General features: G+C 43.6%; 1 protein-coding gene across 1 annotated transcript in view; it reads left to right on the forward strand.

Moving 5' to 3' along the window:
- Positions 1-979: 979 nt before the first annotated feature.
- SPADH (spermadhesin family member) overlaps positions 980-20,949 on the forward strand; it is a 31,980-nt gene continuing 12,010 nt past the window's right edge. Inside the window, exons 1-2 of the mRNA XM_082266813.1 lie at positions 980-1,064; positions 1,759-1,776. Of these exons, the coding sequence (XP_082122939.1) occupies positions 1,001-1,064; positions 1,759-1,776 (82 nt within the window). The 5' untranslated portion in view covers positions 980-1,000. The remainder of the gene's footprint in view (positions 1,065-1,758; positions 1,777-20,949) is intronic.

Genomic DNA, 20,949 nt, shown 5'->3' on the forward strand with positions numbered 1-20,949 from the left:
TCTCTGTGTTGATCTAACAAGCCATGCCCCCTGACAGCTAGAATCACACCCCCAGGGTCACATTTAACCCCTTGATCACCAATACAGTTAACCCCTTCCCTGCCAGTGTGATTTTTACAGTAACAGTGCATATTTATAGCACTGATTACTGTAGTAATGTCACTGGTACCCCCAAAAGTGTCAAAAATGTCAGTTAAGGGTCCGATCTGTCTGCCGCAATGTCGCAGTCCCACAAAAAAAATGGCAGATTGCCGCCATTACTAGTTAAAAAAAATTATAAAAATGACATAAATCTTTCCCGTAGTTAGTAAACGCAATAACTTTTGCGCAAACCAATCAAAATATGCTTATTGCGTTTTTTTTTTGTTTTGTTTTTACCAAAAATATGTAGCAGAAAACAAATTGGCCTACAATGTTAAAAACTTTTGATGTTTACATTTTTTTTTTTTTTTTTTGAGAATTTCATATAAAAGAATGTGAAAAATGTTGTTATTTTTCTCAGAATTGTCGCTCTTTTTTGTTTATAGCTCAAAAAAAAAATCGCACAGGTGATCAAATACCACCAAAAGTCATGTGTATGTAAAGGCAGGCATCCCAATACATTTGACAATATAGTGTATACACAGAGTTGATCCAGAGGAAGGCAAAAAACCCCAGCAAAGCATGAACCAATTTGCTCCAGCAGGGGAAAAAATTCCCTCCTGATCCCCCGAAAAGCAATTGGATATTCATAGCAGAGGACCATTATCCTCTTTCAGTATGAAACAATAAATCCTTGTAATGTTTAGCTAAAAATATTCTCCCATTGCATAAAGGAAGTATATAGTGACATCTGTTTTTTATTGCAACATCTTTTTCCAAAATGTCAGAACATTTATGATAATCTCATTGTTTGCATCGTGCCAGTTTCCTGTTTGTTTAAAGGTTTAGAAGACCTGCCAACAAAGATCATAATCTTTATAGGTACAATTTATTCTAGTGTGTTCACTTAGCATCCAGCATGGAGACAATGGCTTTTGCTCTCTGCCTTTTGCACATTATGGTGAACCTACCTGCTGTGACAGGTGAGAACGCAGGCATCATTCATTATCACTGATTTCTTTGTTAGTGATTACGTGATCTATTTTAACTATGTTGTAATTGGGCTTACAAGCCGGATAGCACCTGTAATGAGAACAGAAGAGATTTAGATTCATGGTTGCCATGATCAATTAGAACTTATCAGTTGTGTTTTCAAAAACTTTAAATAAATGCCTGGTTTCAAATGTTTTTTTGTGCGGGGTGCTCTAGTTTATATCAGATTTCAAAAAACCTTTTAAGACCATAGTTGATCTAAAAAAGGCAAGAAAAAAAAGAAAAAAATAATATTGCTATTTCATTATTGCCGTTTTTAATATTCACATAATAATGATCACATGTTTTTGAATTATCTGATTTATCACAATTTGAAAACTGTTTAACTAAGCATTATTTGTATCTTGCAAGTCGCTCCGATGTCGCCCCAAAGTAGTACAGGAACCTTTTTCTAAGTCGGAGCGACTGGAGTCGCTCTTATTAGAACGGTTCCCGTAGCACACAATGGACCGCGACTTGTCAGGCTGACCAGTCGCCTGACAAGTTGCGGTAGTGTGAATGGAGTCTTAGAGACTTGTGAAACGATTCTGTAAATTCAGCATAAAATATAAATGTATACATGTACCAAGTATATTTCTCTTTCTGGCTTATTCTAAACTTTTTCATATATTTATATCTTTGCAGTTGCTGATACTTTTCCTGGTGAGTAGAACAGAACATAAAGTTATCCTAAAATGTAATTTAGGGTATCTTGAAAGATGACATACATCCTGAAAATACTGGGTCAGGTGCCAGTCGGTCACATTTTAAGCTCAAAACAAACTTCTTTAACAAAATGCAATCTGAAATACTTTAGTTAGGGGAAGAACAATTGAGAGAGAGCCAACATCAGAAGTTTTTAAGAACTTCCCTGCTAGTAGACTTTAGATATTCCATCACTAAATAATATAAAAATATACCTCGCGCCACCTTCAAGATGAAAAAATAAAATTAAGAAAATACGCTGCCACCTTGTTAAGTGTGACATAAACAAAACCTGAATAATAAAAAGGGGCGCTACGTGAACCTATGTCTAATACAAAAGATTCTGTGCTAAACAATCAGCCACTAGTTTTTACACAAATGTGAAAGTATTGTAACTATAATCATACAGAAAATAATTGTAGTGAAAGTCTAATAATAATGTGGAAAAAACATCCATATTTAGGATTTTGTTTTTATGGAAAAACACAGCTCAGTGTTTTTTGTTTCAAAATCCAATAATGTTTGATAAAAGTTGACTAAAAAATATTAAGACGTTTGTGAGCTGTCACTCTCAGTTTTTAAGGCAGCAGTGAATTTCAGGGACATTATCAGTTCTTCAGCACATAAACCTCTAGTCATCATGAAACTCAGGCATACACTATACCTGTTTGCATAAAGCACCCAGGAACTTGCCTGGGTAGCAGGCTACTTTTTGTCTGTACAATCATTGGAATAATCTCTTCAATATGACTTTTATCTAATATTCCAGGTATCTGGCAATACTCAATGGAAGAGGGCATCATCATATACCATATATAGTCACAGGCTTGTTAACTAATATCTGACATTTCTGCCATCACTTTTTGACCCTAGCATCAGGTTTAGCACCAGTTCTAACACTTGGGGCCCTGGTTCATTGTGAGTAACTTTTTACTCCTATCAGCAGGCAAAAGGGGTTGCAGGAATGAAGACAATATATGTAGATAATGCCAAAGAGGGGGGCAAAGAAGCCCTCAAAAGCACGTTTGCTTTAAGCTTTGAACTTCAAGAAACGCTGTCACTTTATCTATATAAAGGGTCACGTGAACCATTTCAACTTAACTTGCCATTGTCACACCGTGATCTAAACCCACAACCTCTGCTACGTCCATCAGTAGCTCTTGTTGTCTCGTTTCTGATGAACCTTGGACTCCTTACTACTCCCATGAACTTTCTATTTAAACAGTGCATTTACACCTCCTGTTTGCTAGATTATTCTCTTCTCCAGCTAACATCCTTCTCTCTTGTTATCTTGCCTTGTCTGCTCCCCTGTTGTCCTCCGTATTTTTACTACTTCTCATTACCAACCTTGACTTGTTCCTTGACTACGCTTCTATTCAATCCAAACCTACATCTATTCTTTATCTACCTTTGGCTTGTTCCTTGACAATGCTTCCGCTTGATCCTGACCTGCAACCACTTGTTACTGAAAATGTTTACTGACTATGCTTTTGCTTGATCTCTACCTGCTATATCTGCTACTGGACCCTGGCTTGCTCACCTTCTGGTGGGGCGATCCTAAGGACTAGTGATGGACGAACATTGGCCGGGGTGGTTCGCGAACGTCAGCCGCAAATTTTCTCAAAAGTCCGCGAGTTCGCGGCGGCCCTTATTGACTTTAATGGAAGGCAAATTTTAAAAACTTTTAGGTCATATTTGCAGCAACAAAAGACGTACTAGCTGTGCACAAATAGTCCCAGCACATGGACAATGTCATAACAGAAGTATTGCAATTGGAAAAGTTGCCCTAAATTTTTCTTTTTTTTTTTTTTTTTTACAGCAAAAATTTTTTTTTTTCATAAATCAGCCAGAACTGACAGCAGCCGATAAATACATGTCTAATACATATAGGGTCCATTCACACATCTGTAAAATGGGTCCGCATCCATTCCACAATTTGGCGGAACCTTTACAGACCCATTGATTTTCAATTCCAGTCTGAAAAATTAGGCATTCACAGGATAAGTGTCGGCCATTCCAGGCCCCAAAAATTATCCCACATACGTTTACCTGACAGCTAAGAATGTAGTATTCTGTGGCTGAAGGTACATTAGGCAATCACAGGATACAGAAGTAAGCGTCGGCCAGTATAGGCCCAGAAAATTAGCCCACATGGGTTTACCTGACAGCTAAGAACGTAGTATTTGATGGCTGGAGGTACATTAGGCATTCACAGGTAACAGAAGTAAGTGTCAGCCATTCCAGGTCCCAAAAATTAGCCCACATGGGTTTAACTGACAGCTAAGAACGTAGTATTTGATGGCTGGAGGTACATTAGGCATTCAAAGTATACAGAAGTAAGTGTCGGCCTATATAGGCCCCAAAAATTAGCCCACATGGGTTTAACTGACAGCAAAGAACGTAGTATTTGATGGCTGGAGGTACATTAGGCATTCACAGGATACAGAAGTAAGTGTCGGCCTGTATAGGCTCCAAAAATTAGCCCACATGGGTTTAACGGACAGCTAAGAACGTAGTATTTGATGGCTGGAGGTACATTAGGCATTCACAGTATACAGAAGTGTCGGCCTGTATAGGCCCCAAAAATTAGCCCCCATGGGTTTAACTGACAGCTCAGAAAGTGGGATATTTGATGGCTGGAGGTACATTAGGCATTCACAGTATACAGAAGTAAGTGTCGGCCTGTATAGGCCCCAAAAATTAGCCCACATGGGTTTAACTGACAGCTAAGAATGTAGTATTTGATGGCTGGAGGTAAATTAGGCATTCAAAGGATCCAAAAGTAAGTGTCGGCCTGTATAGCCCCAAAAATTAGCCCACATGGGTTTACCTGACAGCTAAGAACGTAGTATTTGGAGGCTGGAGGTACATTAGACATTCAAAGTATACAGAAGTAAGTGTCGGCCTGTATAGGCCCCAAAAATTAGCCCACATGGGTTTACCTGACAGCTAAGAATGTAGTATTTGGTGGTTGGAGGTACATTAGGCATTCACAGAAAAAATAATTGTCGGCCCTGAAAGGCCCCAAAAATTTGCCATTCAATGGACATGAAATGCCTTTAATGCCGCTGTATGTAGCGAAGCCGGGGACCAGGAATTGCTGTGGGTGGATGGCGGTCTGGCGGATATTTGTGGCCTGGCATGAGGAATTTCAATGAAACATGGTCTACTGGTCACATGTGTTGAATTCCTCAGAGATCCATGCCTAATTAATTTTTATAAATGTGAGGTAGTCTACACTGTCATGAGCTAGGCGAGTGCGCTTATAGGTCACAATCCCCCCTGCTGCGCTGAACGTCCTTTCAGACAGGACACTGGACGGGGGGCATGCTAATATTTTCATTGCAAATCGTGCAAGCTCTGGCCAGAAGTCAAGCCTGCCCACCCAGTATTCCAGGGGTTCATCACTCCTCAGAGCGTTCACATCGGCCGTTAACCCGATGTAGTCAGACACCTGTCGGACACCTTTTTTTACGCTCCAACATTTGGGCCACAGAAGCCTGCCTTTTTCCAGAACAACGTGACGACGGCATCATGGAAGGTGGAGTGGAGGACAAATGTGAGGAGAGAGGAGACGGAGAAGAGGCTGGACGGTTAGAGCCTGGAGTTTGGCTTTGTGGGTTCTGACGGTGTTGCTCCTACTGGGCTCGGTGATGGGATTTCAGGTGCCTTCTTAAGGCTGTTGTCCCTAGGTGAGTGTTGGGCTTACCGCGACTTATGCGTTGACTGCAAAGGCTGCAGATGGCAACACTGTTGTCAGCAACGAATACATTAAAAAAGTCCACACTGCGGAGCCATGTTACGGTGTCCTGGGAGCACCAGATGTGACTGTACATGGTTGACGGCTCGATCCTGATACATCTGCAGTCTGCTTTGTACCTCTTGTGCAATGCAAGTTCTGCCTGCCTCTCCTCCCTATCTGCCGACCCGTCTCTCCCTCTGAACTCCCCTCCTCTTCCTCTCTTGTGGACACCCATGTGACATCCATAGACACGTCATCATCCACGTCACCTTCCCCACCACTAACATTTGAGATCTCGGAGTAGGCAGCAACAGCTGGGACCAACCGATGAAAAATCGTTCTTGCCAAACCAATCTATTAACCTTCTATGATGAAGTGAGCTGCCACCTAGATAAAGGTAAGCCTGTGGATGTGGTGTACCTGGACTTCGCAAAGGCCTTTGACACCATTCCCCACAAACGCTTACTGTACAAACTAAGGAAGGTAGGTATGGACCATAAGGTGAGTACCTGGATAGAGAACTGGCTCCAAGGGAGGTTGCAAAGGGTGGTGATTAATGGGGAGTACTCAGATTGGGCGGGTGTGGAAAGTGGGGTCCCCCAGGGTTCTGTCCTGGGGCCAATCCTGTTTAATTTATTCATAAATGATCTAGAGGAGGGGATATTGAGTAAAATCTCAGTATTTGCGGATGATACTAAACTAAGCATGCCAATATCTTCTGTGCAGGATGTGGAAACCTTACAAGCGGACCTGAACAAAATTATGGGGTGGGCAACTACATGGCAGATGAGGTTCAATGTTGATAAATGTAAAGTAATGCACCTGGGTGTCAGAAACCAGAAAGCAAGCTACTCACTGAGGGGAAACCTGTGGGTGAGTCTAGGATGGAAAAGGACCTGGGGATACTGGTAGACAACAGGCTTGGCAGTGGCATGCAATGGCAAGCCGCTGCAAGCAAAGCCAACAGAATACTGGGATGTATAAAAAAGGGGATTCACTCCAGAAATAAAGAGATTATTCTTCCACTCTACAAGACTCTGGTCTGGCCACATCTGGAGTATGCTATCCAGTTCTGGGAACCGGTCCTCAGGAAGGATGTGCTGGAACTGGAGAAAGTCCAGAGAAGGGCAACAAAAATAATTAGGGGAATGGAGGACATCAGCTATGAGGAAAGACTACAAGCACTGAACTTATTCTCTCTGGAGAAGAGACGATTGAGGGGGGATATGATATCAACGTACAAATACTGTACTGGAAACCCTAGCATATGGAAAAACCTATTCAGAGAAAGGCAATAAGACGCGTGGCCACTCACTAAAACTAGAGGAAAGGCGGTTTAACCTTAAAATACGCAGGGGGTTCTTCACTGTGAGAGCAGTAAGGATGAGGAATTCTCTTCCGCAAACAGTCTTATGAGCAGGGAGCATTGATAGTTTCAAAAAACTATTAGAAGGGTACCTTAAAGACCGCAACATACAGGGGTATACAATGTGTGGTTAACAGTAGACACACACAGACATCATAGGTTGAACTGGATGGACTGATGTCTTTTTTCAACCTCACTATGTAACTATGTAACTATGTAACCTCCTTAGGCTGATCTGGGTACTGTCGTCAGACTGCTGAGTGGCAGCTGTTGCTATCTCCTCTTCCTGATCCGATGCCAACAATGGCTGCGCATCGCAAATGTCTTGTGATGGATCGGAAAATAATTCCAGTGACTCTATGTGGTGGTGGTGTTTGTGGTGGTGTCTTTGGGGGTGCACACAGCAGAGAGTGAAGAGAGTGCAGATAGAGAGGATGAGGAGGGTGCAGAAGAGGAAGGCTGAGTGAGCCACTCAACCAAGTCTGGTGTGTCTTGACGTAATTGCACGCGGCTTTTGAAACTTCACACTTTGGCTCCGGCCTACTGCTCCTGCCCTACCCCTACCACCCCAGCGTAAGTGTCAGGGTTCTAGTCGTACCCGCCAGACGGCTAGGCGTGGTCACCCCACTGGTGTATTTCAGAGGTATTGAACCTGTGTCCTTCTGGCTTCCCAGTCTGCAAACTAGCCTCTGAGCCACTTCAGGACTTTGGAGAACTCCTGTTTATTCCTGTATTGCCTGCAGCACTAGGGGGCTGGATTTCACCAGAGGCTCAGACCTGTCAGTAACTCTCCAGCTGTATTTGATACCTAATTAACAAGGTATAAGACACTGCCCCTCCCTAAGGGCAGTGTCAGTTCATTGATTCTGGTTTCCTGGTTTGGTTCCTGTTGTTTGAGTTCCTGCATTCCTGTTTGTTTCCGGCATCTGACCCCTGGCTTCACCTGATGGTTCTCCTGCTCTAGTCCTTGCCTGTATTTGGACCTGGTTATCCTGCACAGCCCCCGTGCACAAACTCACAGGCCAGGTGGCTTCTTACCTGGTCACCCTGGTCTGTGTTTGTTTGCAAGGGTGAGCATAAATCTCTGCCTGAATGACTCCCAACAAAGGTAAGCCCTGACAGAATGAACTGACCAAACATGGAGTCAGCAGAGATGTGCAAGATGCTAACCCTGCAAGTGTCCAGCCTGGCCCAGACTGTTTCAGAGCTGCAGCGTGAAATTCTGTTACTTAAAGGCACAGTACGCCCAGTCTCGGAACCTGCATATTCAGAGCCGTTTGTTGTCATGCCTGAGAGATTCAATGGTAGTCGTGCTTCTTTCCAGTGCTTTAAGGTGGACTGCGAAATTTTATTTGCCTTAAAGCCTCAGACATATGCCAGTGACTTTATCAAGGTCCGTGCGGCTATCAATCTGCTGTCTGGATGGATCAAGACATGGGCACACCAGATGTTGCTTGCTCAGAATCCTGTCCTTGACAGCTGGGTGTCCTTCTTGACTGCATTGGACTCGCAGTGTAAGACCTCTAGAAAACCGTCTACTCCAAGGTCAGGTTTCAGAGAATCCAAGATACCCAGAGACAGGGAATACCAACACCACACGTCAATGTTGCCATCTTGTGAACCTGTTCATAGAGAAACTCCAGAGGTTTCCCATGTTCCTGCCGACTCTGAAGAACCCATGGAGATAGGTCTCATAAAGATAAAGACCAAATTGACACCTGATGAAAGAGACCGGAGGAGAGGCCGTGGTCTCTGCTTTTACTGTGGAGAAAGAGGGCACTTTATCTCTCTGTGCCCTACGCGCCCTCCTAAACCTCGGGCTCTCCATTTGGGTGCTGTTCAGTTATACCCAGTCAGCAATACACCTCTGTCTGTGAATTGCCAACATTGTTGTCACACAAGTTCATGTTCGTCTATGGCCAAAGGTACTCAGACCACTGTGATTGAAACCACCAATGTCCTTCAGGTACCTGATAACGTGACCTCTGTGACACTTCTGTCTAAAGCCCCAGAAGAGGCAACGCTGTCTCCTAAAGATGCAGTTCTTATTAGTACCAACACTACTTCAAGCCTGCTCGAAGAAGATATACCACCAGACTGTACCTATGCTTCTGATGGTACTGTAGTCTGCAAAAAAGACTTGCGTTTATTCGAGGAGGCATTGCGTGCCAGACGCTCCACTCCTGATGAGGAAAATGTTCACGCCCGGCGGGCGTCCCTAAAGGGGGGGTACTGTCAGGGTTCTAGTCGTACCCGCCAGACGGCTAGGCGTGGTCACCCCACTGGTGTATTTCAGAGGTATTGAACCTGTGTCCTTCTGGCTTCCCAGTCTGCAAACTAGCCTCTGAGCCACTTCAGGACTTTGGAGAACTCCTGTTTATTCCTGTATTGCCTGCAGCACTAGGGGGCTGGATTTCACCAGAGGCTCAGACCTGTCAGTAACTCTCCAGCTGTATTTGATACCTAATTAACAAGGTATAAGACACTGCCCCTCCCTAAGGGCAGTGTCAGTTCATTGATTCTGGTTTCCTGGTTTGGTTCCTGTTGTTTGAGTTCCTGCATTCCTGTTTGTTTCCGGCATCTGACCCCTGGCTTCACCTGACGGTTCTCCTGCTCTAGTCCTTGCCTGTATTTGGACCTGGTTATCCTGCACAGCCCCCGTGCACAAACTCACAGGCCAGGTGGCTTCTTACCTGGTCACCCTGGTCTGTGTTTGTTTGCAAGGGTGAGCATAAATCTCTGCCTGAATGACTCCCAACAAAGGTAAGCCCTGACAGTAAGTGTCTGCCTCTTCCTCTGCCTGTCATGTTTTTTAATTACCCTGTGACAAAAGTCTCTAGAGAATCGCAGTATATCTGGAAAAAGGTATATAACACCCTGCTTCAATCTGTGGTATTGGGGGGCACAGGTTTATCGCACCAGTTCTACAAATAATTGGCCAGTAACTGTTCTCACTGTGTGTAGCACAGTTAACACAGCAAAAGAGGCCAATTTTTTGCACGACTAAAATACAATCTTAGAAAAGTATACTGTTAAATAACACCTCACTTCAATCTGTGGTATTGGGGGGGCCTCAGGTTTATCACACCAGTTCTACAAATTATTGACTCGACTGACAAAATGGGTAAGTAATTAGCAGTGCAACTGATCCCATCCTCCACCTCCACTGCCTCTTACTGATCCCACCACCCCCACAGATATAATCCCTGATGATGGGGGGGGGGGGTCAGTAAGAGGCAGCAGTGGGGGTGGTGGAGGAGGATTGCACCCCCCATCACCACTGCCACTGATTCCCCCTCACCACTACAGCTGCCACTGATACCACCCCCTCACCACCACTGCTGCCACTGATACCACCCCCTCACTACCACCACCTCTGTCACTGATTCCACCCCCCTCACCACCACCACTGTCACTGATCCCACTGATCACCTGTCCACACAGCCTCTGACATCTCCTGTACCATGTCCACACAGCCTCTGACATCTCCTGTACCATGTCCACACAGCCTCTGACATCTCCTGTACCATGTCCGCACAGCCTCTGACATCTCCTGTACCATGACCGCACAGCCCCTGACATCTCCTATACCATGACCGCACAGCCCCTGACATCTCCTGTACCATGACTGCACAGCCCCTGACATCTCCTGTACCATGTCCACACAGCCCCTGACATCTCCTGTACCATGACTGCACAGCCCCTGACATCTCCTGTACCATGACCGCACAGCCCCTGACATCTCCTGTACCATGTCCGCACAGCCCCTGACATCTCCTGTACCATGTCCGCACAGCCCCTGACATCTCCTGTACCATGTCCGCACAGCCCCTGACATCTCCTTTACCATGTCCGCACAGCCCCTGACATCTCCTGTACCATGTCCACACAGCCTCTGACATCTCCTGTACCATGTCTGCACATCCTCTGACATCTCTTGTACCATGTCCGCAAAGTGCCTGACATCTCCTGCACCATGTCCGCACAGCCTCTGACATCTCCTGTACCATGTCCGCACAACCTATGACATCTCCTGTACCATGTCCGCACAGCCTCTGACTCTCCTGTACCGTGTCCGCACAGCCTATGACATCACTTGTACCATCTTCGCACAGCCTCTGACATCTCCTGTACCATGTCTGCACAGCCTATGACATCTCTTGTACCATGTCTGCACAGCCCATGACATCTCCTGTACATTTCCGCACAGCCTCTGACATCTCCTGTACATTTCCGCACAGCCTCTGACATCTCCTGTACCATGTCCGCACAGCCTCTGACATCTCCTGTACCATGTCCGCACAGCCTCTGACATCTCCTGTACCATGTCCGCACAGCCTCTGACATCTCCTGTACCATGTCCCCACAGCCTCTGACATCTCCTGTACCATGTCCGCACAGCCTCTGACATCTCCTGTACCATGTCCGCACAGCCTCTGACATCTCCTGTACCATGTCCGCACAGCCTCTGACATCTCCTGTACCATGTCTGCACAGCCCCTGACATCTCCTGTACCATGTCCGCACAGCCTCTGACATCTCCTGTACCATGTCCGCACAGCCTCTGACATCTCCTGTACCGTGTCCACACAGCCTCTGACATCTCCTGTACCGTGTCCACACAGCCTCTGACATCTCCTGTACCGTGTCCACACAGCCTCTGACATCTCCTGTACCGTGTCCACACAGCCTCTGACATCTCCTGTACCATGTCCGCACAGCCTCTGACATCTCCTGTACCATGTCCTGCAACCTATGACCATCTCTTTTCTTTTATAATGTCTGCAGTCTCTGAGGGGGGAGTCTGGAGAGGAGTCAGGAGTGGGAGTGCCACCGGGATGGGGGTCATGGGAGAAGTCAGACATTTGTGGACTGCAGAGAGGAGACTATAGGATAAAACCAGAGCCACCAAGCTGGAGTCGACTAACTGAGCCCTGCACGGAGAACCTGAGAGGAGGTCAGTGACAGCGCTGCCAGACCAGTCTGAGTGGGGGATCAGTGATGTAAGGGGGAAGTGAATACAATAATGTAAGGGGACACTGATGTAAAGGTTACCCCCTTATATCTGTAACCCCCGCCCCCCCCACCTGTATTCTTTCGGCGGGAAGGTGGTCTCACATTTCCAGAGTTCCTGGGGTTCCCCTTTACATTAGAGTCTGCAGGATTCCCCATTACAGTGCAAGGGGGAAATCTGCGGACCCTGATGTAAAGGCAAACTTTGATTATTTTTTATTCTGGTAATATATCACCATAGCAATAAGTGGACTATTCTTAATAATTGCTCCACTTTTAACTGGAATTTGCTCTTATGTATGTATGTGTATGTATATATATATATATATATATATATATATATATATATATATATATATATATATATATATAAATATATATATATATACACACATATAAGCCCTATGCAATTTCATCTCTGTCTTATCTATCTATATATATATATATATATATATATATATATATATATAATACACTCTTCACAGGTGCTTTAAAATGTATGGTTTTCCCTTTTATGATGAGGAAAATAAAGGCATCATGCTGTTGGGCTGGTATAATAATGCTATGGGGCTGGTATACAATTATTTCCAGGGCTGAATTGTATTCCCAGTCCGGCCCTGGTACCCTCCATTGCTAGGTCTTCCAAATCTGCAATCGCACATTGTTCCCTGATTAACCTGGGAGATTCGACTCCAGTATCACCTCTCTCACTAAGATCAGGAGTGTCATTTAATTTATTGGCCATATCAGAAAAATGTCTCTGCAGAGTCAAATTGCGGACAAATTTATTGACATCAAGAACTGTGGTAAAGGGATTAAAGTGCTAATGCGAACAAAAGTTGAGACCTTTTGAAAGAAGATCAATTTCTCCTGTAGTGAGTGATTTATTAGACAGATTGATAACATTGTCCTTATTTTCCTCTCCTTTTTCTATTTCCTCTGTGTTTGAAGTGAATAATGATGGTCCAGGGGATCTTCGGTGCTTCTTTCCTTCCCTCCGTGTTTTTTTGGGGGTTTTTTCTTTTGAAATTTTCTCACTTTCTTCTGTACACCGTTTTTTGAAAAAGGGGTAACATTAGCTGCACCTCCAGATCTGGACATCTGTGAATAGTCGACGATGTGTCTGAGGCAAAAGCCCCCATTGAACTGTCTATGACACTTGTTTCCGGATCTGAGAACCTGACTCTTTTTCTTGATTGATAACGATTCCATTGGTTCAATTTTTTTTTCCATACGTACACATTGTTAGCTTCATAGTCCATTTTGTCTCGGAATAGTTTTTCTTTTTTTGCCATTGATAGTGTCCTTTTCAAGCTTATCAATTCTAGTGCTTAATTTTTGATCAAAGTCAGTGAATGAAGGCGTATCTTTAAAAGGAGAGATCTCTTGCTGCAGAGTAGTAGAAATATCCTCCTGCAATTTCTCCAATTCTAGTGTTCTGGAGGCAATGATCAATTTCATCAGACCAAAAGAGCAGGTGGACAGGGTGTCCGTCCATTGTTTTTTCAAATCCTCATTATAGAGATCAAATGTTGGAAATTTCTTTATACAGATACCCCAAGGAATCCGTTCAACATCTATATACTCCGCAAGCGTTGTCTTCTCCCAATAAGCCTTCACTTATTACATTTTCCAATTTTTTTAATGAAACTCCTTTGGAACTTGGTTGAGCACCATAATCTTGTTTAAGTAGTGCCTATGCATCTGCCCTTAAGGGATTAATGCTGGGTTTTTCCGAGAGAACGACCATTCATAGAATCCTCCATGTCTCTGATAACAAAATAAACGTCTCTATACTTTTCAATCAATAAATATGTGGAAAAGACTCACCGAGCAGGTTCATAAACGTAATTGAGTTGAAGTACACACAAGGAAAAAAACGCTCAGGTGTATATTGTCCAGACATCCAAGTCAGGTGCCAATTAGATCTACAATCCCGGCAGCTGTGTAGATAAAAGTAGATAACCACACTCCGACTTGAAAGTGAAAATTTAATAAAATGTGTTTATTGAAAATTCCAAAAACTGCAACCTGAAATCAATTCTCGTTAATTAACTGCAAGGTTGCCAGCCATATAAAGGACTGATTGCTTACAACAGTGAAACTAGCAGTTTTCTATAATAGAAAAAAGAAAAGAAAACTCCACATGAATGAAAAGGAGAAAGAGAAAAAAGAGAAAAGAAAAAAGAGGAAAAAGAAAGAGTAAAAATGAAAAGGCAACAAATAAAATAAATAAATAAAGTCAAATAATAAAAAGAAAAAAGAAAATAAATGAAAATAAAAAAGCAAAAAGGGAAAAAAGAAAAAAAAAGAAAAAAAATTGTTACCTGATGAACATATATGAAGTATAGACAAAATTTAATTTTTCGATGTCACTCTGTCTATATAGAAAGCCTTCAGCAGGCAGTAGTCTATTGCACGCAAAATCTAGCCATCCTTTTCACACCATTAAAGGAATTCCAGTCGGACGATTCCTTAGGGCTCTTTCGCATGGCCACTCTGTTTTTTTTTCTTTTCACGGACACGGAGGACACTTGTGTCATCCGCTCCGTATGTCCGCATATCATCCCATCCGTTTGCGGATGATATACAGACATAACGTATGTCTATGGTTTGGTTTTATGCATCCGTTCCGTTTTTTAAACTGAAGAAAAATAGGGTTCTGTTCCGCTCCAAAAAACGGAACAGAACTGAAAGGATGAAAGTCGAATGTCAGCAGATGACCAATTCCATTGACATGCATTATGTCCATTTTTCATCCGCAAAAAAATGGGATGAAATACGGACATACGGAAAGCCCGTGTGAAAGAGCCCTTAAGGTCCGTACACACGTGCAGATTGTCGGCCGAAAAGCTTTGGCCGACGACCGTTTGGCCGATTGTAGGCTTGTTAGTATGATGCTTCCGACAGCCGACAGCGCACTTTCGGCCGAACAGAATCTGTCGTGCAAGCATTAAAATTTTTGTATGCCGACACCAGAACGGCCGATTGTTCGCCAGTCAGTACAGAATTCGGCCGACACACATCTATAAATCTCAACACGCATGATCGGAACCAAATAAGGTCCCGGAAGAATTTTCTCAAGTAAACTCAACATTTTATCCAGAAAGAACTTTCGGCTCGCGGCAGTCCAAAAAATATGTGAAATGCGGAGCACATGCTCATCTTGATAAATGTGAGAAGAAGGAAGATGCTGCTCATAATGCCATACTTTTCAAATAAAAAGGCATGTGTTCTGTTATGATGAAGATAATGTTTGTCTATTCTATCTGTTCTATCAAATTTTAGAATTAAATAATTTTAACTCTTCACCATTATTTCTGTATTTTGACTGCAAAGATCTAACTATTGATATGTCCCTTTATTCTTTTATGAATTAATGTATCAAACATATTTTGCTGGTTATGCACAATATTAAACATGTTAACAAATTAAGATACGCCATTTTTTAAGTGCAATCTTATTTATTTTTTTAAATCACAAAAATCAAACAGAAAATATTAATACTCTCCGTATTATAAAAATAAACATAAAAAAGGTCCATTTGGACAAAATTAACTTAGAAAATGAGAAACGGGTAAAATAAATAACAGGGTACAAAAATTATAACTGCTGATAACTATAATCAGGCTGCCATGAGGGCATGTTGGTATCATGCTGGCCATATTGCCACTGGCCATGTGGCATTTGGCGAGGTGGTGGGTGTTGTGGAGGTGGAGGTGGAGGGCACGGGTGCTCCTCGCATGCGTGGCTGTGCTCCGTAAGGAAGCCCCTTTCCGCCTTTTGCAGCACATCCAAAATAATTTTTTGGGCATAGTGCCGCTGCAGGAGGTCCACCTGCCCTAAAATTTTGCCCGTCATATTGCCGAAGAACTCATTTGCCTCCGGTTTCCTACGGAGGGCTATGGTGGCCTCGCTAATAAATTGGTCTGTGATATCATCCACATGCTTCCTCTTTTGTCTGCGTTTGGCAGGAGGTGGTGGTGGAAATAGTTCCAAGGGCTCCCCAGGCTCCTGGCTGCAACCTGCCTCCCCCTCAGTGATACTTCCCTGTTGATGAAATGAACAATTGATTAGAATGTTATAGTGTATATAAAAATGCATGTTTGTTATATTATTGTGAACAAATAGCAGACTTTACATACAGTGGCGTATATAGGGTCTCCAGTGCCCTTGTTGAGGAGCTGTATTTGGCAACAAACCCCCCCCCCCCAAGATCAATGTTAAAATGTAACCCCCCCCCCCAAAAAAAAAATCTAAAAGGGCATTAAATGTTTCTCATTTGTCCCTTGTTTGCCCAGTGTAGAGCTCTCTAGTGGGCAATCATTGTCTCAGGTGTGAACAACAAGAAAGAGAGGGGTGAGAGATAGAGAGAGGGAGAGAAAGAGGGGGTGTGAGAGAGAGAGGAGGGGGGTTGCAGAGAGAGAGGGGCCTGAACTTGCAGAGGGCTTGATGTAGGGCATTGAGGGTGAAGCGTTGCAGGGAAACAGGAATAAGGAAGCCACCTGCCTTGCTGACCCGGAGTGAGAGACCAGAGACATGGAAGCAAGGATGGATCTATCATTTGCAGGAGCTGTTAGTTTGTTAGTTTTGTTAAAAAAAGGTTGAGCCTGAGGAATGCTGAGGCTACAGCAGTGTTTGTTAGGACTGGAGATGTGCTGGGGATGCAGCAGTGTTTGTAAGACCAGAGATGTGCTGGGGATGCAGCAGTGTTTGTAAGACCGGAGGTGTGCTGGGGATGCAGTGACAGGCAGTCTCAGTCTCCTGGCCTGTTGGCTCAGCTGCTCTCAATGTTTTACACCTGCATGAAGCAGCTCTCAATGTTTTACACCTGCATGAAGCAGCTCTCAATGTTTTACACCTGCATGAAGCAGCTCTCAATGTTTTACACCTGCATGAATCCGCCTGCAAACTGGGGGTTCTGGGGTGTGCAGGCTGAGTGGATTTTTAAAAAATCACTAAAACAATGCCAATGTTTTTGCGACCCCCCCCCCTTGGCCTGCGCCCCTGGCGGTTGCCTGTCATGCCAACCCCTTGCTATGCCCATTTACATAAAGGGTCAATTATTGTTTAGCTTATAATTTTGTTACATGATTACATTTTTAACAGACAATATATTGTGAAATGCCATACCTGAGTCAAATTCTCCTCCAGGATATCTTCCTCCTGGCTGGGATCAACAGAGACTGAGGCCTCTGACAAAGTTGAAGGCAGTGTTGAGATGGATGGCCTGGATTCCACCGTGTCTGCCAGGAATCGCATGTTCTCAAAGTACCACAGCCGTGGTACAGGGATATTCTCTGCAGCAGCTCCTGACTTTGTGGCATCCTCAATTTTTTTGACCTCTCGCCTGTAGGCAGTGCGAATGCTGCTAATTTTTTTTTTTTTTTACATAATCTATATTTGCCCTTGGATAGACGGGCTGGTACAAGGCCACTAAATAGGCCTGTCGCCTCAGATGCCTATTTTTGTATTCTTTGGATTTCATTTGCCACAAACAAGGCAGTTGCCTGAACTCGTCAATAAATTTGATCAGAAATTCATGGTTGGTGAAACAGTCAACCATTTTGCAAAACACTATATGCCTGCAAGACACAACACAACACAAAACATATTAAAATAGCATGTATTTTGGGACATAATAAAGATATTCCCAATAAAAGCTGTATAGGACCCAAAACACACACTTTCTAATCAAATAGTCGTACCTTTGTTTGCGGTGAAGAGTCGTGATTCACCGATCGATCGTGCTCCAACCAACGATATGTCCGCTAGTGAATCGTCGGCCGAAAGATCTGGCGTCCTTTAAATACAGCGCATGCGTCAACTCCTCCTCCAGTGGCGGGCTTGTGCAGGGGTGTGTACGTGCCGAAGATCAGGCCTACATGCGACACACACACACCTGAGGCAGTGGAATAATCGTTGGCAAGAACCATGTCTCAACGATATGAGAGCTCTACTAGTGTGGGCAGAAGTGGTTGGGCCACCAGAAAAACCAGGGCTACACCCATGACCAAGGGGGAAATGGTGGAGATGGTAGGAATCCTAGAAAGGATGGATTATGATGGGAAGTTGCATAATTATGATCGGCCCAATGCCAGGAAAGACCGCATCATGGACAAGGTGGTGGCCTGTTTGAATAAAAAATATGGTGTGGAGCGATCCAAAGATCAAATTAGGAAACGATGGTCCGACCTTAAACATCGTGAGCAAGATCAGCTTGGCCAAATCCATCGTATTCTGAAAAAAAGTAAGTTTTTTTTTTTTTTTTATCATGCAATATGTTTATTTGAAATTTGGTGTATGTTGTATTAACATGTCTAGATTCTAATGTCTATATAAAAAGTACTATTACTAATTTTATTGGTCATGTCGTGATTAGATCGATCTATTGTTGATTTTTTAGTATATTACATTAAAAGACAGGAAGCCATAGTTAAAAATATATGTATTGTGTTGCAACGAATGTTCTTTCCTGCACGAATTTTCTCTGCAAACATTCCTATTAATCACAGATTATTATTCTATTATTCAAACCTTGAAATAGGAGAAAAAAGAAAACAAAGAGCCAAACAATGGGAAAGGAGGAGGAGAGGTTTGGCAGCTCCATCTGCAGTGGAGGAAGAAGATGAGGACATGGGCCCAGATGGTGGCACAGATTCTCCAAAAGGTAATTGGTTCCTATGCACAGTCAAACATTAATGTACCATATTTTTAGTAGATAACCATGTACATGTCTTAATATTTGTTCCTAAAATAGCTATCAAGCAGGGCACCATGTCCTAACAAATGTACCTCTTGTGACTTTTATGATATGGCAACTTTTTTGTATTATGTAGATGAAGACATTATTCCTGAAATTATACTGGTGGAGCCAACAAGTGACCAGACACCAGAGCAACATGAAGGTTGGTAGGCACAGATTTTTGGGTAGTGGGATCATAGAAATATGTGTATTTGCAATGATTGTTTAACCTTATATTCTTGTATTCCCTTACAAATGTACATTGCAGATGTTCCCTCATGCGAGGATGTGGCATCTCCAGCCAGGTCAGATGTTAACACATCCGAAACCACATCTCCTGGCAACTTGCCAAGCAGCGTTGCGGGCACATCAGAAAATGTGGAGGATCCTGGACCAAGTGTCGGAGAGCCAATTGTGTGCCCACGTAGGTTTTTTCATAATGATTTTTATCAGTGTTATTTTTAGCCTCCAATTGTCAACACTAGTTCCCTATGGGAGCCTCTTTATTTGAATGGAAGTCGCACCGTAAGTTGGATCAGGATGCTCTGACTTGCGGGGCCACTTGCGATGCGAAGATTATTGAGGGGGAACTACACAGAAAAATTGAATAACCCACCGTGGGTGTCCCCCCCAAGTTCCCAAGCAGGCCTTTTGTGTGTGGTATTGAGTTTGAGGGTAGGCCCACAACAAAAAGACAGCGTGGGTTACCCCCAAAACCCATACCAGACCCTTATCCAAGCATGCAGCTTGTCAGGCCAGGAAAGGGGGCGAGCAAGCGGACCAAACCCCCCCTGGACCAGAGCAGGACACATGCCCTCAACATGGGGGGGTTTTGTTGCTTTGGGCCAGGGGGGGCTCTGCACCCCACACCCAAAAGCACCTTGCTCCCATGTTGAGGAGGACAAGGGCCTCATCCCCACAACCCTGTATGGTGGTTTTGGGGGGTCATGCGGCCAGGGGGTTCCTAGGACTTTGGAAGCAACCTTTAACAAAGGGTGGCCCCCAGATCCCAGACCCCAATCCCTATGTGAATGCGTATGGGGTACATAGTACCCCTACACATTAACCACATAAATGGAAGTGTATGTGAATAACGACAGGAGACGTTTCTGAAATGTTATTAAATATCTTCATCCGGTCTTCTCCACTCTGCTCTTTGGATCTTCTCCTCTCCACTCTTCTGCTGTCCAATCTTCTGCTCTTATGTTGTCTGCTCTTTTGCCCTAGGCTCTTCTTCTTCCTCCTGTCCTCCTCTGATGCTGTTGCCGTGCATTCTGCTCGTCTCTGGTCTCTGCAGCTTAATATATATACATTACGACCATGCCCTCACAATGACGCCATCATGCGTTCACACCCCTAATGAATATATAGTAAGCTCAGGAGACCGGCAGAATCATCAGCAACAGCATCGGAGGAGGACAGGAGGAAGAAGAAGAGCCTAGGGCAAAAGAGCATAAGGACAGGGTAGGTATTAACTCGAGAGGAATTTAAGATAACCTGGACACCAAATTTTTCTCTATTATGACCTCATGTAGGTGATTCACATTGACTCAGTTGTATTTTTTTTACAGATCATGTTTTACATAGTTGCACTTTAGCCAAATTAACCCGTGAGGCTCTACAATGCTGCTCAGACCTAGAGCAAATAAAGGAGACTGCAACGGCATTACAAACCAAAATGCGTGATTTTGTGGACATTCTTGCCAAATTTTAAACCAAAATTTTAATACGTTTTTAATGTTTGTATTGGGATGTTCCTGATGTTACAAATTTTTTATAATCTTTTATACCAGATTTATTACACTCGGATGTTAAGAGTGTACCCAAGTTTGGGAAAAGCACTTTAGAACACCCTAACCCTAACCCTGTGAATGTTTGTTAATAAAACATTTTTACATTCAACAATGTGTGTTCAATTCTTTATTTGACTTTCGTTGGGGGGTCCAGGTCTAAAGCTGTGTAAAGAAGCACTAAATGTATGATGGCTGTCCTATTCACATATTTACATGTTAATGAAAGCATTTTGGACACTGCCATATGCGAGTTGCTGGAGGTGTCAATGAAATGTTAAAGATCCCACCAGTTTTAACGCATATCACAGTGCGATCTGACATTTTACACAGGATCGGATCACACAAGTGTAAACGACTGTGCGATCCTATCCTGATGCGGCTGAATAAATGCATCATGTGCGACTTTTGTGCGAGTGCAGTGCAAATTGAGCCATACAAACTGTATAGCTGATTTTGGCCTGAACATCTGATC

Source organism: Pelophylax lessonae, assembly GCF_965119305.1.
Source record: "Pelophylax lessonae genome assembly, chromosome: 9".
Taxonomy (NCBI): domain Eukaryota; kingdom Metazoa; phylum Chordata; class Amphibia; order Anura; family Ranidae; genus Pelophylax; species Pelophylax lessonae.